This window comes from Panthera tigris, chromosome B2 (assembly GCF_018350195.1).
Source record: "Panthera tigris isolate Pti1 chromosome B2, P.tigris_Pti1_mat1.1, whole genome shotgun sequence".
Taxonomy (NCBI): Eukaryota; Metazoa; Chordata; class Mammalia; order Carnivora; family Felidae; genus Panthera; species Panthera tigris.
This window is the reverse complement of record NC_056664.1, coordinates 18,673,188-18,699,899: the sequence shown is the minus strand read 5'-3', so window position 1 is coordinate 18,699,899 and position 26,712 is coordinate 18,673,188. Positions and strand designations below refer to the sequence as shown.

The 26,712-nt window shown below is 37.8% G+C and overlaps 1 protein-coding gene and 1 long non-coding RNA gene across 3 annotated transcripts in view; one reads left to right on the top strand and one right to left on the bottom strand.

Annotated features, from left to right (window-relative positions):
• Positions 1 to 26,712, bottom strand: part of LOC102949347 — a 247,426-nt gene that overhangs the window by 188,010 nt on the left and 32,704 nt on the right. The window contains exons 5-6 of the mRNA XM_042987577.1: positions 25,896 to 25,964; positions 22,043 to 22,188 (exon numbers count right to left, since the gene is read on the bottom strand). Coding sequence (XP_042843511.1) covers positions 22,043 to 22,188; positions 25,896 to 25,964 — 215 coding nt within the window. The remainder of the gene's footprint in view (positions 1 to 22,042; positions 22,189 to 25,895; positions 25,965 to 26,712) is intronic.
• On the top strand, positions 19,191 to 23,342 carry LOC122238350. 2 transcript variants are annotated; one of them, XR_006217260.1, is made up of 4 exons: positions 19,191 to 19,327; positions 21,530 to 21,693; positions 22,287 to 22,439; positions 23,071 to 23,342. It is a non-coding gene; the product is annotated as an uncharacterized LOC122238350 (long non-coding RNA). The 2 variants fall into 2 exon arrangements; XR_006217259.1 differs by having other exon boundaries at positions 22,287 to 22,443.

The following is a 26,712-nucleotide window of genomic DNA, read 5'->3' as shown; positions in this document are numbered from 1 at the left end:
AGTCAGCTGCGACTGTGTTATTGCTGACATATCCTTGACTTTTCTCTCTACTCTTACAATTCCCTGCACTTTCTTTACCTACGTTGCCCCCAGCTGTTGATCTGACCTAGACCGTCCAAACCCTCTGGCAAGCTCTAAAATCAGCAAAACTTCCTCCTGCTGCCTAAACTACATTAATGATGGACCTGTGAGATTTTCTCCTGTCTGCTCAACCTTCACCATATAACTATTCTGGAAAAAAAAAAAAAAGTCTCAAAACTATTTTTCTCCAATGCTTTCTTTATTCATTACCTCTTCTGCAAAGGAAACACAAAACAAAAATAGAAAACAATTATTATGTCCCTATCATCTTCGCCCCTCATCACTGCTTTCCTAAATATTTTTCCAGTCTTAAATGATTTCCTTCCGATCAAAGAAAAGTATCCTTAATAAATAATACATAAGCCAACGGCAGGCTCTGGCATGTCACAGCCTGTTCCTGGTTTAGTATGTCATAACCTCGGTTGAATTGACACCCTATCTTGCTACTTTTTTGAGCTTTCATCATGTGCCAGACAATTTACTAGATGCTGAGATACTAAATAGGAAAGGCAAAGTTCCCCTTTTAGGAGCGTATCATTTATGGGAATCTAATCTATAAGCAAATCAATAAGGAATTGGTAGGGTGGAGATTTCACCAAAGCTCATTAGAACTGAAGGAAAACACCACCTGGTTTTCCTGGGGACAGTCAACAAGGCAAGTATCAGGAAAAAAAGGAACAACATGTCAACGGCAAAGAAGCTTAATCCTGAAACTATAAAAGATTTGATCATTGCCAGAGTACGGAGGGCTAAGGGCAGAAAAATAGAAGGGCGAGTTGGAAAAATGGACAAGAATCAGAGAGCAAGACATTGAATACACTTCAGTATAATTTTTGAGTTTTACCTTTCATTCTTTCAAAACTATTGAAGGTCTCTTATGTGCTAAGCATTATAGATGAACAGGAAACAATCACAGGTTTCAAAGAGGGGAAATCTAATCAGATTGTCATTTTAGAAAGTATCTCTGGCAGCAGAGTGGAGGGCTGGTCACAACACAGGGAGACCAGTAAAGAAGGTATAACCACAGCGAAGGGTCAGGTGCCGTAGCTTTAGAGATGTGGCAATGGGGCCAGAGAAGAGAACGAGGTTAGAGAAATGCTTGGGCGGTGAACGAACAGGACCAGGTGATTGATTTGATTAACGAAAAGGTAAGAACTGAGGATGATTTCCAGTTTCCTAGTTGGGAAAACCACATAGAGGACAGTGTGGTTTTCAATACGATAGCAGGAGCATCTGATGATTGAAAGCAGTTTAATATACAACACTGGAGGGTGGGATGGAGATCTGAGTTGGAGATACAAGTTGAGTCTTCACTGAAAAGCTGAAGCTGATGGGCACAGATGAGATGACCCACAGGAAATGTGTAGTGCATGAAAGGAACTCGTTGGAAGAACTCTAGAAAAACAGCATGCTGAAGATACACTGAGAAGGAGGACTTTTCCGAGGTGTAAAACCAGGCAATAACGCAGTTTCAAAAAAAAACCAGTTCAAATGTTTTGAGTGCAGATAGGTCAAAATAAAATACAAATTGAAAAGTGGTTGCCTTGGTAATTGGAAGTCACAGAAACAGTCATTTGAAATTAAACATCAGTAAGTTGAGAAAAGACTAGAAGGCAAAAGAAATGGAGAAAGCAAGGGGAAGTTTTTCTAGTTTGGGGGAGAAGAGAATAAATATTGATGGCCCTAGAGGGAAAAAAGGATGTATGGTCAAGGAAGAGTCGTGGAGGCCAGTGCCTTATCCATTAGCTTACTGGGACTTTCCTGTTTGTTTTTAAACCGAGGAGGATTTGAAGTAATAGTATGATAAAGAGAAAAATCAAAGGAAAAGAAGAGTTGAAAGATACAAGAGAGACTTTGCTTCCATTTGAGACATAAAAACTCTCAGAAGAATGTCTCTCCCTTCCTAAAAAATAAAAAATAAAAAAAAGCAGCACAATCCACAAAACAATAGGTTTTTTTTCTGAGCCTATTTGAGAGCTGAAGTCACAAAGAAACATAATCCAGTGAAATCCAGAAAAATTATGATTCTCTCCTGGAAGAGTCCCATATCTCCTTTTATCCTCACAGAGCAGGGATAGGAGGAAGCTACCATCGACATGGGAAGGAAAACAACTATTTCCCTAATTTTACAAAGCCAGAGTGAGCTGGCATGAAGATTTAGAAGACCTTGGAGCTTCGAACAAACAAACAAAATCTACATCCACTCACCAACTCTTTTCCGTGAGTCCCTACTGAGTAGTCACAAGAGAGATAAGCAGCAAGACAGGAAAGCTGAGACACCCTATGCCCCAAACATAAGACACAAAAGCTACAGAATACCCAGAATGAGAGGAGTCAACAACTATTCGAGAACCTTCATTGAGTGGTCCGAGAAGGGACAGACATGCCTAGAGAGACCACCTCTCCTACGTTTCAAGTATAGAGGCTCTTGACAGACAAATGAGGGCAGGAAAACTGAGACAAAAACTCCAGCATTCAGATCCGAAGCCCCACTTAAAGGAAGGCTCTGGTTTTATTATCAGATAATTTGAGCACTGTGGTGAGCTAAATCTACCAAATGTTGAAATTATCAGATGGGGACCTGTATAATAAGGATAAAAGAAATAAGTTAATGGGTCCTGTTAAAAAAAAAAAAGATGAACAGGGGCGCCTGGGTGGCTCAGTCGGTTAAGCGTCCGACTTCAGCTCAGGTCACGATCTCGCGGTCCGCGAGTTCGAGCCCCGCGTCGGGCTCTGGGCTGATGGCTCAGAGCCTGGAGCTTGCTTCCGATTCTGTGTCTCCCTCTCTCTCTGCCCCTCCCCCGTTCATGCTCTGTCTCTCTCTGTCTCAAAAATAAATAAATGTTAAAAAAAATTAAAAAAAAAAAGATGAACAGTGTTCATGAGCAGATGATGAAAACTACAAAGAATTTAAATGTCAAGTGGACACTTAAAAAAATAAATAAGACAGCAATGATCAAAAACTGTTTCAGTGGACTTAGCAGTCTGAATGGGGCTGAGGGGAAAAATCAGTAAAACTAAAGACAAGTTAATATAAATGCAAACTAAAATTCAAGGAGGAAAAAAGTTAAAATAAAGTAAGTCAACTCCAAGATCTATGAAATAGTTATCTTATGGCCTAACACACAGAGTCCCAGAAAAACAAGAATGGAGCAGAAGAAATATTTGAAGAGGTAATGGCTGAGACTTTTACGTAATTAATAAAAGACCAAAACCACAGACCCAAGAAATTCAGCAAACTTCATTCAGTAAATATACAAAAAAAAATCAAATCTAAAAACCATCATAATCAAAACAATGGAAATCAAATAAAGAGAAAAATCTTGAACATACCCAGGTGAAAAGACATATAGCTAATTCTTGATACTTAGGGTCATTATGTTCAAGAAAGTCACTGCAAACACTGAATTAGTAAATACTGAACTATTGTTCCTAGGGGACATGCAGGGTTGGGTGCCTATGAACCTCTGGCCACATTTCATCAATAGAGACACAACCTGTTTCATATATTCATTGCCAACATCCATATAAAACAAGCCTGTCTCATTACGCAACCCTCCTTCACCACATAACCTTCCCTCATGTAAAATGTCGCTGGTATTTCTAAAATTCTTCCACAGCCTCCTGATCTATAGAGCCTGCCTTGTCTGCTAGTTTAACATTTTTCATACTGTATCACCTTTTGAAACGCAAGAGTAGGGGAGCACTTCCTGCGATAGGTTTAACATTTTCTTGAACCTCGGAAACATGACCACAAATGCATCAGGCTTTCAGTCGCAGACAAATACTGCCCATTATGCTTTTTAAATTAGTGGTCATCCCACGAATCCACAAATTTAGTCACTTTTCCACCTTTTCCATAGCTTCACTACACAGTAGATAAGTCACTTTAGCACTCTCTGGGGCAGACTCATGCAGCATAGGTGAATTTCCTCTCCCTTTTTCTGGATGTACTGTATTTCTGATTCATTAATATTCAACTCACAGCCAACGGCACACAGCTCACACCTGAATGAAGCTTATCTAATATATGTATTTTTTTCCATAAGGCACAGCCTTGTGCTTAGGAACACTGGACAGACTTAACTACATGTGGGGACCACTGGAAACAGTGAAATCACCAAAAGTAAGGGAAAGAAATACAAAAAAAAAAAATGAGGCATTAAATAGACCCCAAAAAGAACCCATGTTTAAATATGAGAGCTAAAGAAGGAAGTAGCGTGTCGCCTCATTCAATCGCACCTAGCAACTTGCACATTAGACAGCTCAAACATTTTTACCACGCTGCACGTGTTCATGAATCGCAGCAAAAGTGCCACAATGATTGATTTGGAAGTCACCAACAAATTTTAGCAAGCAAGTGAATTTGCAAATCAGGAATCTATGAATAATGACAATCAACTGGATCTCATGTAAGGAAACAACAGTAAGAATGAAAGCCAATTTCACAAATGAGACAACAGAGGCCAGAAGACTATGGAATAGCATATGTTAGCACTTCAAGAAAAAAACGTCAATCGAGAAGTCTGTATTCAACAAAAATATCCTTCAAAGTAAAGGCAAAATAGAGATATTTGCAACCAGATGAAAACAGAAAGAATTTACTTACGGCACTAAAAGAGTTACTAACTGAAGTTTCTTAGTCTGACTAGAAATCTCAGAAGAAAATCCAGTTTTGCAGGAAAGAATAAAAAACACCAGAAATAAAATATGATAGTAAATTTAAAAAAGGCCTTTACTATATATTACCATTCATATTTTTAAATATCCATTGAAGAGCCTATTAACTTTCTGAGGCAAAATTATAATAAGAATGCTTTGGAGGTTATAGCATTTATTTATAGAAATGGAATATGTATGACCAGGAGCACAAAGCATGGGAGGTTCACAATTGGAAATAGGCTATTGGAAAGTTCCTAAATGTTTTGTGAAACAGCAAAATATTTTTTTTAAGTAGACCCCATGCCTAGTGTGGAGCCCACACATGTTCAAGTGTGGAGCTTGAACTCATGACCCTGAGATCAAGACCTGAGCTGAGGCCAAGAGTCTGACATTTATTTAACTGACTGAGTCATCCAGGCGCCTCTGCAGTAAAATATTTTTTGAAGGCAGACTGGGATAAGTTAAAGATGCATTTAGTAACCTCAAAAACACCATTAAAGAAAAAAATACCTTAAGGAGGCATGATAAAACATCAATAGAATAGATCAAATGGATCACACACACACACACACACACACACACACACACCCTCCAAAAAGGCAAGAAAAAAGAAACAGAGGAACAAAGATCAGACAAGATAAATAGATATCAAATAACAAGACAATGTATTTAAACTCGTACATATTAGTGATTGCATTAACTGTGAATAGTCTAAATATGCTTTATACAAAGGCAGAGATTATTGTACTAAATAGAACTCCAAAACCAGAGTGTATGCTGTTAACATGAAACATACATTTAACATAAAAATCTGAAAGTAAAGGAACAAAAAAATGTAAACCATGCAAATGCTATGCACGAGGAATCAGATATGGCTATATTAACATCAGACAAAGCAGAGCTCCAGATGAAGAGTATGACCAGAAGTAAAGAGGGGTATTTCATAATGATAAAAGGAAAAGTAATAAACTTAAAGGTACAGACATGTAATAATAAAGCTTCCAAACATATGAAACAGCACTTGACAGGACTAAAGGGAGAGATCGACCAATCCATAATCATACTTGGAGAATGTAATACCTTTCAGTAACTCATGGAAAAAGACATACACACACAAAAAATCAATAAAAATGTAGAAAATTTAACAACACCATCAAACAATTTGACCTATTTGACATTTATAGAACACTACACAGAACAGCATAATATACACTCTTCCCAAGTGCAGGTGGAACATTTAATAAGATAAGCCATACGCTGGGTCTTAAAATAAGTTGCAATAAATTTCAAAAGATTAACGTAATACACTTTCTGTAATCACACTGTGTTAAATTAGCAATCAATAACAAGATGTCTAGAAAATTTTCCCAAATATTTGGAAATTAAACAGGATACTTCTAAAAGAACCCAGAGGACAAAAGAGAAATTTTAAAATATGATGAACTAGGGGCGCCTGGGTGGCTCAGTCGGTTAAGCGTCCGACTTCGGCTCAGGTCATGATCTCGCGGTCTATGGGTTCGAGCCCTGCATCGGCTCTGTGCTGACAGCTCAGAGCCTGGAGCCTGTTTCAGATTCTGTGTCTCCCTCTTTCTTTGACCCTCCCCTGTTCATGCTCTCTCTCTCTGTCTCAAAAGTAAATAAACGTTAAAAAAATAAATAAATAAAATAAAATAAAATATGATGAATTAAGCAGCTAAAGTATAACATGTCAAATCAGTGGAATGAAGCAAAGAAGGTCATAGAAGAAAATCTATAGCTTTTAAATTCTACATTGTAAGAGAGAGGTATAAAGTATAAAATCAACAATGTATGTTTTCACCTTAAACCTTTAAAAAAAAAAGTTTAAAAAGCAAATTAACTCCGAAGTAAGCAGATGGAAGTGTGATAAAAAATCTCACTCTTTTTTTTTTTTTTTTTTTTGATGTTTGATTGTTGATAGTTTTCAGCCTCTCTCCTCCCACTCTCCTCCGTCTGTGGGCAAGCTACTAAGAAAGCTTAGGTACTCTCTACTTTGGTGTCCGTGGGGAGTTCAAACCAGGCTAGCACATGCTGCATAGAGCGTCTTCATCCCAGCCCCACCACCTAACAGTGATAAAGGCCAAGGCACCTCCTCTCTCCACTCTCTCAAGCCATTCTTAGGTCCACTTGCAAACATGTCCTGTTCTCCCAGAAAGCCTCATTAGATGAGTATTAGACCAGGGCGCCTGGGTGGCTCAGTCGGTTAAGCGTCCAACTTTGGCTCAAGTCATGATCTCGTGGTTCACGGGTTCAAGCCCCGCGTCAGGCTCTGTGCCTGGGGCCTGCTTCATGGATTCTGTGTCTCCCTCTCCCTCTGCCCCTCCCCTGCTTGTATTCAGTCTCCCTCTCTCTCTCTCTCTCAAAAATAAATAAACATTTAAAAAAAGATGAGTAATAAATCTTTTCATGCCCTCTTGGTTGTGTGTATGTGAAACCATCAATCTCAATATCTGAGAGATTTGGGGGTGGGGGCCCATTGCACATCTGTGGGTAATACAATAAGAAATAATGAAGATAAGGGAAGAAATCAATTACATAGAAAATGAACAAATAACAGACAAAACCCAAAAGGTAAAAAATTAGTTCTTGAGATCATGAAGATGAGGAAAAGGGAATAACTTAGAATGGAATATGGGGGAAGTTAGGGATCTTCAGAGCTGGGGATTTGGAGAGCTATGGCCCACAGTAAAGAAAAATGAATTAGGATCAGGGATTCTTCTTCCATTGAAAAAACTTCTTTGATCTGCCTTTTTCTCTGTGAATGCTTTACAGTATAATATACACATTCAGTCAAATATATAAATTTTTTAAGTAGGCTTCACACCCAGCATGGAGCCCAACACGGGGCTTGAACTCATGACCCTGAGATCAACACCTGACCTGAGATCAAGAGTCCGATGTTTAACCAACTGAGCCATCCAGGGGCCCCAAGTCAAAATATTTTTAAGCAAGTTATACAGTGCTTCATATATGTACTCATGTTATTTCAATCAGTGTTCTTAACTGCCAAGATTGTGGACAGAGTCAAGTTTTCTGCCACCACCATGCCAGCCCTGTCAAAGCAATATTTGAGAATCACCTAGAAGGCTATTCAAACCATGCTTCCCTGCTTTTATATTTATCACTCTGCCACATCCTCACCGGCAAAGCCCTCTCCCTGGGTAAGAATCAGTTCAGAAGGGAGCTTCTGTTAACAGTCAGGAAATCAGTTTCCATACGATCGTTAGACAGAAAAGTTTGAGCACCGTCCCCAAGCACGACTTATAGTGCACAGTTACCCAAATACCACCTGAGCACAATGTGCAGCAGAATCATTTCGAGGAATTATTGAAAATGTCCTTTCCTGGTCGTACTCCAAAACCAGCAAAGAACCCACACCTCAGCATGCACCTCAGGTGGCCTTAATGCTCACAAAAATTTTAGAAGTATTAATGTGAAGTTTAATCGACCCAGAAAGAAGAAAATACTCAACATTTCATGAATTTGGGATTACCTGCTATCTTTTTAATGACTATTGTACTTAAACGTAAGGTAGCACCATTAATATTTTAGAACTGAAAGAGAAACTTAGAAGTGATCAAATGCCGTTGAATTGTGCAAATATGAAAACCAAGATCCAGATTTTTTGACTGTTTCACCCAAGTAATACAGAGCTAGTCCGAGCTTCGGGACCCAGAACTCACACCTCCGACACATAAAAGGTTAATTCCCATCAACTACAATTATAATGTTTTATTTGTGATCTTATGCTACCACAAATAATGGAATTGAAACCAAATAAAAACTTAATTAATTAAAGAAACTGAAAAACAAAAGTCTCTCCATGCAATTTTAGACCACCAAGCACTGCTGGAAATCACATGGTCTGTCAGAAGAGAGGTTTTGACAGCCCAAAGAAAAGACTTCTCAATTCTCTTCCCTTTCTGAACTCCTGAAAAGATAATCCTACATATTCACATTCAAAACTGTTATTTAATAGAACACATGGAGGTTCTTCACCCTTTGGGCTGTCACATTTTTATCTTCATTTTCAGTCTTTCCACCAAAACAATGTGTAGGAGATCGCCATTAGAGTCATTTGCTCTGCCTGGGGGTTATTTGCTCTATTTGGTTCACTTTTGAAAATACTGTTAAATCCAAAGGCAAAAAAAAAAAAAAATGATGGAGGCTTGTTTCAGGTTTGCTTATGTAATTTTGTACAGATGAAATTAGTTAATCAGAAATTATGCTGGCTAAAGAAGATCTCTTGGTCTCTAAATCAACAGTAGAAAATTGCTTTTTTAAGAAAAATAATTTGAATGACATGCTGCTTAAATATACTTTAGTCAATTCCATCAATCGTGAGGCTTGAGTTTTAATGACCCTAAGGGAAAGGCATGAGGAATGTAGGAATCCACAGATACAAAGATGGGAAAGAATATTTACATGACCTCCTACAACAAAAGGCTACAGTATCCACTTCACAGAACGGAATGGAAGAAACTCTGAGAAGTCAAGAGCAAAGGGGCATCTGGGAATTCCAGATGAAAAATCGGGAGAGGATAAGAAGATCTCAGCTGCAATTTCTGCACCTGAAACATGGTGATCATCACACATCTCTCTGTGGTTGTGTGCAGAAAAACTAATGAGGTAACAAAAATTCCTGCCCCAGTGGATGGCACATTAGTCAAACAAATCAACATGAACCAATCTAACATTTTTAAAAATTAACATATGTTAATTGGATAAAGTGTTTATTTTTACTTTTAATTATGAATGTTGAATATATATAAAAGTGGTAGAAATAATTACATAATGAATTTAACATATCCCCATTATCTAGATTTACTAATGATTAATTCTTGCCATATTTGCTTTACACACACACACACACACACACACACACACACACACACAAATTGAAAACCTTTAAAGTAAATCAAAAACATTTTGACATTTCGCCATTAAATATTTTAGTATCCATCTGAAAGGGTGCATTTTCTTCATAACCATATCATTATGACACCATACGAAATTAACACTATTTTTTAAATAGACTATTTTTAGAGTAGTTTTAGGTTTGTAGTAAAAATGAGCAGAAAATACAGAGCATTCCCAAACTCCCCTTGCCCTGACAGATTCACACCCCCCACACACACACATGGTCAACATCTCACACCTGAGTGGTATATTTGTTAAAACCAACGAATCCACATTGCCGTATCTTTATCACCCAAAGTCCATAGTCTATATTGTGGTTCACTCTTGCTGTTGTACATTCTATGGATTTTGACAAATGTACAGTCACATGTATCTACCATTACAGTATCATACCAAATAGCTTCATTGCCCAAAAAATTCTCTCTCCTCTGCCTAATCATCCTTCCCTCCCACCTAATCCCTGATGTTTTTATTGCCTCCCTATCTTACCTTTTCCAGAATATCATGTAGTGAGAATCATTATGTAACCTCTTCAGATTGGCTTCTTTAACTTAGTAATATTCATGTAAGGTTTCTCCATATCTTTTCACGAAAAGGCTTGATAGCTCATTTCTTTCTAGTACTAAATGATATTCTGTTGTCAGAATGTTCCACAGTTTACTTATCCATTTACCTATTGAAGGACATCTTGGTTGTTTCCAAGTTTTGGCAATTATGAATAAAACTGCTATAAACATCCATATGCAAATTTCTGTGAAAACATAAGTCTCCAACTCATCTGGGTTAATATCGAGGAGAGTGATTGCTGGATCGTGCAGTAAGAGTACGTTTAGTTTAGTAAGAAATTGTTAAACTGTCTTGCAAAGTGGCTGTGCCATTTTGCATTCCAGCCAGCAAGGAATGAGAGTTCTTATTGTTCCAATTCCTCACCAGCATTTGATGTTGTCACTGTTTTGAGTTTCGGCCATTCTAATAGGCTTGTAGTCGTACCTCATTGTTGTTTTAATTTGCATGCCCCTAGTGACATAGGACATTCAGCATCTCTTAACAGGCCCAACATGTCGTTCATTTTCTTCTTGTTGAGTTTTAAGAGTTCTTTGTATAGTATGAATAGCAGTCCTTTTTCAGATGTGTCTGGAAATATTTTCTCCCAGTCTCTGGCTTGTCTCTTTATTCTCTTAATACTGTCTTTCACAGACCAGAAGTCTTTAATCAAGTTCAGCTCGTAAATTATTTCTTGCCTGGATCATGCCTTTGGTGTTGTATCTAAAAAGTTATCAACGTTCCTGAAGTCATCTAAAATGTCTCTTATGCTGTCTTCTAGAAATTTTATAGTTTCGTATTCTACGTTTAAGTCTATGATCAATTTCGGGTTAACTTTTGCAAAGGGTATAAGGTTTGTGCCTAGGTTCTGTTCTTATTTTTATTTTTATTTTTTTTATTTTTTGGCATGTGGATGTCCACATGTTCCAGCACTGTTCATAGAAAAGACTTTCTTTCTCCACCAAATTTTTTGCTCTTCTATCAAAACTCAGTTGACTATATTTGTGTGAGTCTATTTCTGGGCTTCTTTTTATTTACATTGATCCATTTGTCCATTCTCCCACCAATTCCACACTGTCATGAGTACTGGTGGCAGCTAATTTTTTCATATCTTCTAATATCCTTTCTATAGCCAAACTTCCTCAGTTGCTCCAAAAATATTCCTGAAAAAAAATGGTTTCTTGGAGATAGTTTATTTGTGAGAAAAATTTAAAACCTAAGAACAAAAACTGACAATGGAAGGATGATGATAAAGTCCAAAACTTTCCTGAAAATGTCTCATTATCTATGACTGAGACCTAAAGATAGAATAAAACCACTCTACCATAGAAAAAGAAGATCTTGATGAAATCAAATTGCCACTCCAAAGATAATTTTTTTTCAATATATGAAGTTGATTGTCAAATTGGTTTCCATACAATGCCCAGTGCTCATCCCAACAGGTGCCCTCCTCAATACCTATCACCCACCCTCCTCTCCCTCCCACCCCCCATCAACCCTCAGTTTGTTCTCAGTTTTTAAGAGTCTCTTATGCTTTGGCTCTCTCTCACTCTAACCTCCTTTCCATGGGGGAGGGGAAGAAAAAAAAAAACAAAGATAATTTTTTAAAAAGCAACTCAATTTGAATGAAGGGCAGTCAAGACTTTTCTATACTAATTTTATGACTTATTGCCAACTAAATCTGAAATTCTACCTCGTATCTTAAAAGTCTTGTCATCTCACATGTGATTGGTACATTACAAATTTATATGGAGAGTAGGAATTTATGTTCTTAGCAAGATACCTTTTTTTAAAATCATAACACCGCAAAATGCTTGATACAGAGTGAGTGCTATGGAAGAATTATCTATGATTATAAGATAGGACAAGACCTTTCATTTAATGTGTATAGAACCTTCTAGAAGGTCTGCATTAAACTAGACAATCTAAGGGTCCTGTCACAGAGATTTTGAGACAGTAAGTCTGTATTGGTTCTCAAGAATATGCATTCTAGTTAGCACCTCAGGTATCCTGAGAGAGGTCGGTAGACCACATTTAAACAAACAGTAATACTGTTTCCTCTGAAGACCAGAAGAGATAATAATAAGAGAGGCTTGGTGTGTCATAAAAACAAAATGGATAATATGAAAAAAGTAAACCCTCAGCCAAATGACAAGGAAATCAATGGACAATCTTGAAGGTCTACTATGTATAAAACTGTGATATACTTAGGAATCTGGGAGTGGGCACAAAAACATAAAATGCAAAATCCCGTGTGTGTGTGTGTGTGTGTGTGTGTACAAACAAGATAATACCTGTTCTTATAGACTCTGCCACCCCACAAGCATCCTTAGGCACAAGTCTTTGAAAGCTTAAATTACCATAGCAGAGCAAAGGAGCAATGAAAAAACAATCATGTAAAAGATAAATTTTTATTCTTCCAATAAACCACACAAGGAGGGGGTTTTGAGGCAAGTTTTAAAGAAAATATGATCTGTCATCCTTTGAGTGTCATTTCCAATTGAAACTGAGAAGTGAGTTTTTGAAAAATAATAATGATAATAATGCATCTTAAACTCCACCCAGATAAGAATTACAATGAAGCAGAGCGCAAGGTATTTTTTAATGTTTTTCAAAATCAATGGATGAAATAGATTAACATTTGACTAAGCATACATAGGTGTGTGTATATACATAGTTATTTTCTTCTTTTTTTCTACTAGTAATTAATCTGAATGGTTTTGAAGAAAATGTACACTCTTTCTTCAAATAGAAGAAATAAAAATACAGAAAAGCCCCAAGGAAATATCCCCAAACTAAGTGATCTAAATGTGAAACTGTGGAGAGCTCTCCATTATTAACAGAAGACGTGATTCAAATAAAAGCCAAATAAAAGAAATATGTTTCTAAAAGCAGTATTATTTCCAAGCGTTACATAAAGTTTCTCCACAATCTCTCAGAAGCTGCTGGTTTCTGTTGAGCACTGTTGGTCTTTGCTCTAATTATCTCTGGCTTATAGATTATATCCCTGCTACTGTCACCAAATCATTGAATGACCTTGGGACAGTTTCTAGCAAAAGTCAGTTTTCTCTGTTTATGAAATGAAGGTAGTAATCCTTGACACCCTCATACTTCACGGAGGTATTTCAAAAATTAATGAGTCACGAAGGCTTTGAGCTGTTCTGATCAAAGGCACTGTATAACTACAAAGAATTGTTATTATTTACCACTAGGTCCTTTTTATTGTGCCACTAATGAGCATTGTGGTCAGCAATAACTTATTAGGGGGAAAAAAGGAGGTAAAAGTTAAGAAGGCTGTTTCTCTCCATATTCAGATATAATTCTTGTTAATATTAATTGCTGTTATGCAGACATATTGGAAATGGGCTTCCTGTAGTCTCACGGTTCCGGTTGGGAAGTCTTTGCAAATATACCTACCCTGGGTTTAGAGGGTTTCACATATTGGGAGTTTTTCTTGGATGTGTGAAAATTCTACAAAGAACTCACATTTCAACCGATTTGGTACAAAAGGCTCAGCATCAAAAGTTCTCATTAAGATTAAAAACAGAGAGGGAGGCAAACCATAAGAGACTCTTAAGTACAGAGAACAAACTGGAAGTTGCTGGGGGGGCGGGGGAAGGTAGGTGGTGGGGATGGGTTAAATGGGTGATGGGCATTAAGGAGGGCACTTGTTGGAATGAGCACTGGGTGTCATATGTAAGAGATGAATCACTGGGTTCTACTCCTGCAAGACTACACTGTATATTAACTAATCTGAATTTAAATTAAAAAAAAATTTAAGGTTATTTTCTTCTATACCCCCTTTTTTTCATTTTAATGATCCTTAATCAATTCTTCTCTCTCTCTCTCTCTCTCTCTCTCTCTCTCTCTCACGCACACACACACACACACACGCACATGCACACTCACACACGCATGCACACACACATTCACTTCAGTTTTCTTTGGAAATTAGGTAATCCAATTTTTCATTTAAAGAAACTACGAGTCTTTGCTTGCTTTCTCCTCGAGGATTTTGATGGATTCCTGTCTTACATTTAGGTGTTTCATCCATTTTGAGTTTATTTTTGTGTATGGTGTAAGAACGTGGTCCAGTCAGAGAAAGACAAATATCATATGACTTCACTTATATGAGGACTTTAAGACACAGAATGGATGCACATGAGGGAAGAGAAACAAAAATAATATAAAAACAGGGAGGGGGGACAAAATATAAGAGACTCTGAAATATGGAGAACAAACTGAGGGCTACTGGAGGGGTTGTGGGAGGGGATATGGGCTAAATGGGTAAGGGGCACTAAGGAATCTACTCCTGAAATCATTGTTGCACTATATGCTAATTTGGATGTAAATTAAAAAAATAAAATTAAAAAAAAAAAGCCTAAGAGTCAAATCGTTGGTTTTGCTGGAAATTTTCAATCACAGGAATATAAATGCGTTTTCTGCTTCTCAAACCATGTTTCACTGTCTATATTCTAACCCATTAAACACTCAACGTGAGCAATTGGAATAGCAAAAAAAAAAGGTACATATTCAGCACCTGTTTGAAAAGATTTCACCCTTTCAAAATGGATAGATGGCACAGAGTCATTATGGTACAAATCAGACTTCAAAAGATTGAAGAAAAGGTTATAAATATTAGTGAGAAAGTAGGCAATTTTATTTTACTTTGTCCCTCCTAAAAGCGCATGTCAAAAATCTTCTTCCAGGAATATTTAGAAGCACTTTGGGTCTCTGATGGGCAAGAAGGAGTACAACTTCTTGGAGCCTGGGCAATCCACCTGTCTCCCAGCAGCCTTCTTTCTCAGCCTGAGGCCTCTCTCCCATGCATAGCTCTATTCTAAAATAAACAAAGCACTCAGCCACTAGAAGCACTTCAGCTGAAACAAGTCCATTCTTCAGTACTCAGGGTAAATGAATTTTTCATGAGCTAAGATCTATGCAGAAAAGTTTTCATGAAAATCTCCTATTTTTTAAGGAAGAGTTCTACGGACTGAATTGTGTTCCAGCAAAATCCATCTGTTTAAACCTTAATCCCAATGTGACTCTCGTTGAGATGGTGCCTTTGGGAGATAATTAGATTTAGATGAGGTGGTGAGGGTAGAACCTTCGTGATGGGGTAACTGCCCTCATAAAGAGAGCCGAAGATTTGCTCTCTCGCCCTCTCTCTCACTCTTTCCCCACCATGTGAGGATACAGGGGAAGGCAGCCACCTACAATCAAGAGAGGGGAATCTCTCCAGAAACCAACCATTCTGGCACCCTGATCTCAGACTTGCAGCCTCCAGAACAGTGGGAAAACAAAACACCTGTTGTTTAAGCCACCCAGTCTGTGGTATTTTGTTATGGCAGCTAGAATTGAAGAATACAAAGAACAGTAGCAACAGGCTGTAATGACTTTGTTTAGTCTTAACATATAAAAATTCTAATTGGATTCATGACCTTATAAAGATACAAGTTAGGAGGTGAATGGTTCAGACGTGTCTGCAATAATTCCTTTATCCAATATGCTATGTATCAAATGCCCATTCAACAAATATCTAATGAGTAAAGACTGAACTCCGGGATGGGTGTTGGATAGAAAGACAACACAAAAGGATAAAGCTCCTAACTTCAAGGTGAGGAGAACATGATAGAGATATGGCACTTACTCAGAGAATACAAGGTAAAATGTAAAGAAAAGGGACAGACTGGGTTCCCTAAAGATAATGGCAGTAGAATGTAACTGGCCACACAGTGGAGAAGAATTTTATTTTTAGTGCAGTATATATTTGGGGAATGAAAGGCCTTTTTTAAGGTGAAAGAAAGTGTATAAGGTATGAATTCAATGGTAGGCAGGGTAAAGATGTGAGCCATTTTTAATGCTCTGTATTTTCAAAAATAATGGAATGATTATTTTGTGATTCATTCTTTATTGGACATTATTTTACCAGTTTCACCGCAAAGAATGTCACTGAGCCTTTAAGCTATTCTAAACACGCCTCAACTTGGTTTTTCTTGGTTTTACCAAGTACAAGATGAAAGTGTTATCACTCACTTCACAAAATATATAGGTGTATATTCCCTACGGAATAATTTAAAGGATATGAAAAGCAGTTAATTGGTCTAGAATGTCCCTTCCTCCAAAAATACCAGATAAATGACAGAACATTTTATGTAAAAGAGCCATATTCTTTGAATACTGTGAACTGCCACTAAAAGCATAATGTAATGGTTAAAATTGTTGAAGTTTGAATCCTGACTCAGCAACTTAGCTGCAAAACTTTAACTTGAGAAACGGGTTAGCCTCTCTGTGCCTCACGTTGGTCTTCTATAAAATGAAAATGATAATTTGTTCTTAGGGCAGTTACAAGGTTAAATTATGCAGTGTTTAGAATAGAATCAGTAGGTATGCAATGAATGTTCACTATCGTATTATTTAAGAACTTTTTTCTGATTTGGATGCCTTTTATTTCTTTTTCTTATCTAATTGCTCTGGCTAGGACTTCCAGTACTATGTTGCATGGAAGTGGCATTTGTGTCTTGTTTCTAATCTTAGAGGATGAGCTTCCAGCTTTTCACCATGGAGTGTGATAGCTGTGGGCTTGTCACAGATGGTTTTTATCATGTTGATACACATTTCTTTATACCTAATTTGTGCCGATTTTTATGATAAGTGAAATATGCCAGACAGAAAAGGACGAATAGTGTATGGTATCCCTTATATGCAGAATCTAAAAAAACAAAAACAAAAACAAATTGTCAAATTCATAGAAACAGAATAGAATGGTAATTGCCAGGGGTGGGGAATATGAGAAGTGGGGAAATGCTGCTCAAAGGCACAAATTTCCAGTTGTACGTTGAGTAAGTTCTAAAGGTCTAATGTGCATCATCGTGACTATTGTTAATAGTATATTGTACATTTGAAGTTTGCTAAGACAGTAGATCTTAAGCACTCTCATGAAAACAAACAAAAAGTATACCAAATCATTACAGTACACACTTTAAATATACTACAATTTCATTTTTCAATTATACCTCAATAAGCTCATAAGACATAAAAACTATTTTTCTTTATCCTACGACACAAATATTTTTCAATATAATTGAGATGATATGCATGAAAGTACCGAATCCTAACATAATGCCCACATAATGACATTAGACTGTATTAGAGAAAATTAATATCAGAGAACATCTCTATGCTAATGATATCCATGATAATTTTGCCCTATTAGTTATCGACAGCACTCACTCATTTATTCATTCATTCATTTAAAAATAAGAGTATACTGGGGCCCGTGGGTGGCTCACTTGGTTAACTTCTGACTTTGGCTCAGGTCATGATCTCATGGTTTGTGAGTTCAAGCCTTGCATCAGGCTCTATGCTGACAGCTCTCTCTCTCTCTCTCTCTCTCTCTCTCTCACACACACACACACACACACACACACACACAAATAAATACATTTAAAAAAAATTTAACAAGACTATACTTTATGTTTTCTGCCAGGCTCTGTACTTGGTTTTGAAGATTAGAAAAAAATGACCCTTTCTGTACAGGAGACCATGGAATAAAGCGTATCTTGACGTATTTGTTGAAGTACTATTTTGAGTGTTAAATATCATGTATGGGGTTCCTTTCCTTTGAACATAATGTACTATTCTCATTTCTGTCTCATTCAACACAAATTTTCATTTGCTGATATATAATTGAAGGCTGAGTTTCTGAAGGAAATTTGGTTAGACAAGGAACTTTACATGAGAATGGGGAGAGTTGGGCAAAGAAAAGAATAGAATTATTAAATAATGTGTCAAACTGATCCTATTTTGTTTTAAAAATATACATTAAAAAATCATGTTTTGTGATTGATTTGCCTCAATAACTTTGTTTCAGAAATGTTGATCTGTTTTACTACAGGTAAAAGGATATCTGGTCAAAATGCTAATACAGCCACTTGGAACTTGCCTTGAACTCTGAGGAAGCCTGATTGTTATTGGTGGTGGACTATATATTAATAAAAGACAAAGGGGAATGAATGGCTAGAGATGTCAGGAACCACTTTACTACAATTTTAAATATGCGAATGTAGAAAAGGATCTAGAAGATTCATAGAATGTGGCAACCTACCAAAGATTATTCAGCTCTCCTACTTTGTCTTTTCCTATGTACATATAGTTGTATCAGCACATATGAACCTGTACTCCAAATCACGGCACTTTCTCCTTCCATGACTCAATTCCATACAGAAGTGGAGTGGCTTCCTCTTCTGGAGCATGTCCTAGTAGGCTCCTGGATTTTCATAGGAGCACATAAACCATACCCTATGACTTACTTGAATACTAAAAGAAATGCATCTGAAATAAAGAATTTTGCACTTTAGATCTGTATACCATAACAGAACCTCAAACTTTCTGGGAGTTTAGAGATGCTAAATTTTCATTTCTAAGAAATTATGTTAATGGGGATTTTTTTTGAAGAATGACCAGCCTACTCAGTCTCTAGATATCTAAAGCTCTATCCTTACACCATGCCCAACACCTGAGATAGATGCTCGGATCGTCCAATTTTGCCTGATTGCAGAATTAGTTGTCTTTGTCACTCTCAGGTTGCTGTTCTGCTACGTGTCCACACGTTTTTTAATGACATAAATTTCTCCAGTGACCCCACTTGCCTAATAGATCCTACTATTGGAAAGGAGGAAAGAAAAGATGGAAACAATTTTATCTTTTAGTAGGAACTAAAACTAAAATACTATCAATCACAGCAAAAAAAAAAAGGTAATATATGAAATCTCAATGAAGAAAAAGTAACAACTAATAACATGTTTTCATTTTGCAAATCTCTTTTCACTTGGAGGTGCTGATGGAATGTGAACTGACAGTAAGTAAATCAACAATTGATTGTGACTGCATTAGATAAAGATTTTTCAGAGCAAAGATGACATCAGTGGAATGTGTTTACTCATTCTACATGGTAACCTGTTTCTCCTTCAATGCCAGTCAGCTCTGACAAGAATGCCCCTATCTGAAACCTTTTGTTTCCTGGGATGTTCAAAAACGTATGCCAGGTAACTAATGAGGAAGAAAACTAAATACCTACAATGGAGGCTAAAGAAGGAAACATGTGAGTGCCATAAATTGGACAGTAAATTTTTCTTATGTAGATTTAACCAATCCCTTGAATTAACATGTGGAAAGTCACCACTGCTTTTTTTTTCTCACCATGATATGATGTTTGTGCTGTTGTTCTGTTTATCTTTATAATTTTATTCATGATATCTTAATTTATATTTAATATAATATTTAAGGAGTGATACAGAAGCGACTGTATTGGTTCAAGTAATCATGTAGAAGTTGAGCTCATGTAAATGTCCTTAGCGATTTATAAAAATCCATTTCAAGGGCGCCTGGGTGGCTCAGTCGGTTGAGAGGCCGACTTTGGCTCAGGTCATGATCTCACGGTTCATGAGTTCGAGCCCCACATTGAGCTCTGTGCTGACAGCTCAGAGCCTGGAGCCTGCTTCAGAGTCTGTGTCCCCCCCGCCACTCTCTGCCCCACCCCTGCTTGTGCTCTGTTTCTCTCTGTCTTTCAAAAATGAATAAACATCTAAAAAAATTATTTTAAATAAATAAAAATAAAAATCCATTTCATCTCCAAAACTTTTTCCATATTAACCACAGAGGTAAGTACAGTCCGGCCTACAGAAAATATACTGGTTAATCTGTTAAAGTGTCTTACGAAATCCGTCTTTTATTTATGGAGATTTCATTATGGATTTTACACTTCTCCATTTTTGCTCGTATTTGGGGAATGAGGGTTTAGATGTGATTTTCACTCATGCAGAATACTAGATTTGATTCAGTCCCATTGCCAAATGCCAGTCAGTTGTAAAGAATTTAGAAAAGGGGGTGGCTCAGTGGGTTGAGCATCCCACTCTTGATTTCAGCTCAGGTCCTGATCTCACACTTTTGTGATTTCCAGCCTTGTGTCAGGCTGTGTGCTGAGAGGGAAGAGGCTACTTGAGAGTCTCCCTCTCTCTCAGCCTCTCTCCCCTCTCTCAAAATAAGTCAATAAACTTAAAAAAAAAAGGATTTAAAAAAGTAAGGGTAGCTAATACACCCTGATAAGCTTTTTTTAATGTTTATTTATTTTGAGAGAGAGAAAGAGAGCACCCTAGTAGGGGAAGGACAGAGAGAGAGGGAGGCAAAGTCGTAAGCAGTCTCTACACTGTCACTGGAGAGTCTGACACAGGGCTCGATCCCAGGAACCTGAGATCATGACCTGAGCCGAAATCAAGAAGTCAGATGCTTAACCAACTGAGCCACCCAAGCACCTTACACACTGGTAAGCTTTTCAGAATGTGCCCCTGGAAGAAGCTTGGTTCAAACTAGCATATTATTCCTCCACTACACCAAATCCAACATTTTATTTGTAAAATCAAGACAAAAACTGAAAATAATTTTCCTTATTATGGCATATTACACATAAATCGTGTCTTAAAACCTCCCAAAAGCCTGGTGACTTAATTGAATAAACTAACCCTACGAATTTTTATGAAGACGTTTTCTATCTCCTAGACATTAGAAAGCCTGTAGGAAAGGCATGAAATGACTTAGGTCTGAGAATGACCCAGCCAGAAACAAAACCAATCAATTAGGTGCATAGCTTTAACAAACTTGATCACAGAAGAAATTCAGGGGCGCAACAATACCTTGTTTTTCCAATAAGTATTGAATGAAAAATAAAATAATTTTATCTTTAAACTCTCTTCCTGGACATTTCTTATCATTTATTGTATATGATGTACCTGTTCTTAATCAGTTGCAGATAACTAGGTTTTCCCCTGGGAAGAACGCCATTCTTTCTTTCCTGCCATTTAAGGAGTACCTCCTTTGTGTTGGATATTTTATGTATGAGTCATCTCCTTCTGGGGATGTAACTTGTCCCTCGTGATATTTTTTTCCTTTTTGGCCTGAATCAGCTTACCTTTCACAAACAACAACAACAACAACACACACACACACACACACACACACACCCCCCTCTGGAACTACCCATGTGTAACGCTTCTCTCTTTGGTGGATCTGAGCACATAATGTCACATCATGGATCAACAGAAACACATACAGAAAACAGGAAAGTGTTTCCAAAGGCAACACAATCCATGGGCTACAGACGGCCTTGTGGGGCATGAGTCACAACAGTTAAAATGTCCAAGTTCCCTTTTAAACGGTGACTTCACAAATACCGGATTATTCACGTGTCATGCAAAACAGATCCAAGGACTTTCTTAATTGTATCCAAGTATGTTGATGCTGTTTTCAGATTTCATTGCAGACCGTTCATAATATGCTACCTGTGAGCAAGCTTAGCATGAAGTAAAACCGGATGAAGTAAAACTAAATTGTGTGAGGGCTGGGATTGATATTGAGAAACAGCATGAGTTCTGCATGATACAACATGTACGAGAAATGAGGGAAAAGACTTGGGTGAGTCATGAATCATGCGTTCTAGACAGGCATGGGTTGGGAAAATCAAGAGACAATGGGCAGGACCGACATTTCAACTGTTATCTTAGAAAAAGATGATCTTGGGGCACCTGGGTGGCTTAGTCAATTGAGTGTGGGACTTTGGCCCAGGTCATGATCTCGGGGCTCATGAGTTCGAGCCCCACATGGGGTTCTCTGCTGTCAGCCTGTCAGCACGGAGCCCACTTCAGATTCTCTGTCCCCCTGTCTCTGCCCCTCCCCCACTTGTGCTTTCCCCAAAATACATAAATATTTTTTAAAAAGGAGAGCGATTATTTTAACATTTAGCGATGTATATTTGAATGCTGACCTGTTCCAAAGAAGAACTTCCAAGCAGAATTGTATTTTTCTGAACATATCCTTCAGATGCCTCGCTGCCCTCTTTGTGGGATTCCGGTCTCTTTCTGGAATTCACTGTCTCTTCAGAATCCAAAATCTCCTCCTGGCAGCTCCCATCTATTTACCCCAAAAGGATCACATGAAACTTGACTTTCTCTATGTCAATTTAACGTTGGCTGAACACACAGTAATCTAACCACTTTTTTGTCTTATAGGGGATAAAGCTTGGTTTTCCGTAATCTACAGTTTAAGCAAATTATTTTCTGTCTAATGTACCAGGAAATCGCGAAAGCCCGGGGCAAGTTTTAAGATTAAAACACAACCACAACGCCAACAACTTTTGTTCCTCTTCCTGTGATGCTCACAAAGTGGGTAAAGTATAGGTTCCGCATTCCAGCCTTTTTTCCCACTTACCATATAGATCCTGAAGTGTAGATACTCTGTGTTTCTGTGCCTTAATATTACATGTTGTTTACCACAACACCTACCAGTTCTTGTTGTTTTGTTAAAACCAACTTAGGAGATGAAGAGGTTCAGAAGAGGCCAGTGCACTTGGGTTCATTTTTCTTTTCTTTTAATGTTTCTTTATTTTTGAGAGAGAGACACAGACGGAGCATGAGTGGGGGAGGGGCAGGGAGAGAGGGGGGACACAGAATCCGAAGCAGGCTCCAGGCTCTGAGCTGTCAGCACAGAGCCCTATGTGGGGCTTGAACTCACGAACCTGAGCCAAAGTCAGACACTTAACCAACCGAGCCGCCCAGGCGCCCCAGGTTCATTTTTCAAGTGGGGAACGCTGAGAACAGTTCCCAAGCTATGCAAACACAGAGGGGCTTTATTTGGGTTGCCTTGTTTATTTGCATAGAAATGTCTGCATGCCTATAAACGCTGCATGTACGTTATTTCTCTCTCGATCATCTGAAAACGGTAGCATCTACAAAATGCATTTCTTCATCTAGCTGGATGGACACTGTAAATATAAAACAAACGTCTCTCTTCCAGGCTCGGAAACAAAAACGCCGGAAGATAAAATATGGGATTTTCCACGCCTTCCAAAGTTAGAATTTTAACAAAACTCTGGGCACTTTTAACCAAAGGAAGAGAGCTTGGTTTCCAGCAAGATGTGAGGCGGGGAACTGAAGAGAGAGAGCACTGGACTACAGTGTCCAGAGTCCTGTTGGCCTTTCTTCCTTGTTCACGGATACACTGTCTTGCCTTGCACGAGTCTTTAAACCTTCTAGAGCTCAATTATATCCTCATGTATAATATAACTGATAAGCAGCCTGACTCTTCACTCTGCAAGTTCCATAAGCCTTTTGTAAGCTCACAAATGATTTCGAAAGCCTGTTAGGTGCTACCTGTAAACGTGTACCTGGGTGGCTTCCAGGATCCACGTTGCAAAGACGTGTCAGAATCGAAGGGACATGATCGATACAAACGTGCATTGCTCAATGTTTAGCACACACACACAAAAAGGTATTCAATATCTATTTGCTGACTCAGATATTAGACTAAAAATATAGACGTCTCACTTACTCAAACATAACCATTTATGATGTTTAATTTTATGTGTCCACTTGGCTGGGCTGTGGCATCCTGTTTGTTCACATTCGGGTCTAGATGTTGCCATCCAATGGGATTTGTAGGTGTGATTAACATTTAGAAGGTCAGTAGACTTTGAGCAACATAGATCACCCTTCATGATGTGGGTGGGCCTCACCCAGTCATCTGAAAGCCCTAAGACTAAAAGATTGGGGTGTCCCAAAAAGGAAGGACTTGAGTCTCAAGACTGCAAGCTAGGAAACGTGGCCTGAGTTCTTGGCCTGCTGGTCTGCTCTGTGGATTTCCATCTCACGACTGTAACTCTATCTTACTTGAATCTCCAGCCAGCTGTCCTGTGAGATTATGACTCAAGCCTTCAACTCCTGCCTGAATTTCATATCAACTCTTACCTGAATCCCCACCCTACCAGTGGGTCCTAAGGATTTCAGACTTGCCAGCCCCCATAACTCTCTCTTTCTATTGGTTTTACTGCATTCTGCTTTCCGGGGGAGTCCTGACTAATTGATTATTCAAGTTAGGATTTCTCAAAACGAGGGATCAAGCTGGCTTGAAAAATGAGTTTGTTTGGTTTATAAAGACAAAATGAAATAAAAAGTTACACAATCTGATCATTAAAAAGCAAAGGGGAGATGTATCTAGGCAGGAATAAAATTTTTAGGGGATGCTATTCTGTAAATGGGGATTTAAAAACGGGGCCTAAGGGCGCCTGGGTGGCTCAGTCGGTTAAGCGTCCGACTTCAGCTCAGGTCACGATCTCGCGGCCAGTGAGTTCGAGCCCCGCGTCGGGCTCTGGGCTGATGGCTCAGAGCCTGGAGCCTGCTTCCGATTCTGTGTCTCCCTCTCTCTCTGCCCCTCCCCCATTCATGCTCTGTCTCTCTCTGTCTCAAAAATAAATAAACGTTAAATAAATAAATAAATAAATAAATAAATAAAAACGGGGCCTAACCTTTAGAATTGTTATGACATTTAAATAAATTAATATTTACACTATTTAGAATAGAATGGTCCTAAGACAGTGCCAGGCACCTAGTAAGAACTCAGTAAATGTTTAGCTGGTGTTAATATTTTCATTATCATCAATTATCTTCACCATCATTTCATCAATTATCAGTTATCATCAGTTACCTTCATTATTCCCTGTATGTGCTTATGATGTCTGCCCACATAATAATTAATAATTTAATCCCCGTAGCTACCCCGTTGTGGCAAGTGTGATATGTCCGTTTGACAGAAATGGCAAAGAAACGTTAAGAAATTGGCCCAAGGTCACACAGTTAGTAAATGGTGAAGATTAAACATAAAGTCAATAGAAAAATACCATAAAATATAGAGGGCTTAACCATGAGTCCTGCCTCCTCACATGAATTTTAAAGAATTATTTAAATAAGAAAGACAAGGGGCGCCTGGGTGGTTCAGTCGGTTAAGCAGCCGACTTCGGCTCAGGTCATGATCTCGCGGTCCGTGAGTTCGAGCCCCACGTCGGGCTCTGTGCTGACAGCTCAGAGCCTGGAGCCTGTTTCAGATTCTGTGTCTCCCTCTCTCTGACCCTCTCCCGTTCATGCTCTGTCTCTATCTGTCTCAAAAATAAATAAACGTTAAAAAAAAATTTTTTAAATAAATAAGAAAGACAAAATGATCATTTGAGAAGAACTAAGCAAACACTAAAGAAAAAAAAAATAGAATTTTTCCCCATGAATTTGAATGCATGTGTATACAACTGACACTTAATGCTTTGGTAAAAACTCCAGTGTGGTTCTGGCATGAATTTGTATGTGTTAACCTAAGAATTTAGATTTTAGTTTTTAAGGGATTACCTTTAAATTCCTAGATTAATACACATGAGAATTACTTACTTAAAGAGCCTAACATTCATAAATATGAACTCCCATGCTAAGATTGAAGACAATATACTACTTGTCTTCTATCACCCAAAGCACTTATTTAAAAGCTAAAACACACTCTTTAAAAAGAATGGCTTCATATTAGAGAATCCAAATATGCCATATGCCATTGTAAGATCCCGCAATAGTAAGTAAATCATTTTTGCCATTTAGGGTTATAAATTCTATGTACTTATAGAAAATTGGGCCATGTTTAGCTTTCCCCCCAACTTTAGCTATATTTAGGGATTTTCAGCCATCAGAAGCACACATAGGCCACCAATCAATGGTTATATTTAATACAGATTAGCTTTTGCAAGAAACCGTCTTAATGAATTTGCAACTAATGTTAATACAAAAGGTTGAAAATAATTAGTCTCTTACCTTGGGCTTCTCCTTGTCCTCTCTCCTCAAACAGCTTCATTAATCGATCATTGAGAATTCTAGTATCAACTTGCAGGGGTGCTAAAAGAACATATTTATGGTAACTTTCTCATCAGTTAATTTAATTACAAAAAGAAATTATCAACCATTATGGCTATTTAGTTATTTATAGGTCATAGACACAAATTCTATCCAATATGCTGCCTTGTTCTGAAATTAAAAAAAAAACCTTTAGTAAATCAATGATAACTGGAACAAGGACTTTTAAATGTATATCACAGGCTATTCATAATAGGATACTTCTTCTCCATTAAAAGTGATCTAATATTCAATGGAATATGATATATACTACACAAGAGTCATTTCAGAACAAGCCATTATGGTTTGTCAAATCATAGAAAAGAATATTTTAGCAAAATGAACATTTTCTACTAATACTCGCCGTATAACTTATTTTTTACTGAATATATATAAGAAACAACAAACATGGGTGGTGTTAGGTGGTCTTAGATTCCCATATATATGCTAATGCAATATAATAGCAAATACAAATGCTACTTAGTTCTTTTGTGAACCTAAAGTAACAAGGTTATGTCAGTACAAAAAACACAAACAACCAAAGAATCAAAGAAAAAAACACATAATCATAAAAACACGACACTGAAAGAGGGTTTAAAGAATCATCCAGGTAGATTTGCTGCTGGAAAGAACCAAACATAAACGATGCTAATGTGGATGACCACCCCAGTCTTAGAATTCGAATATACATACATACATCAAATATGTTCCCCTTCCTATAGAAGGCAAGTGAACCAGC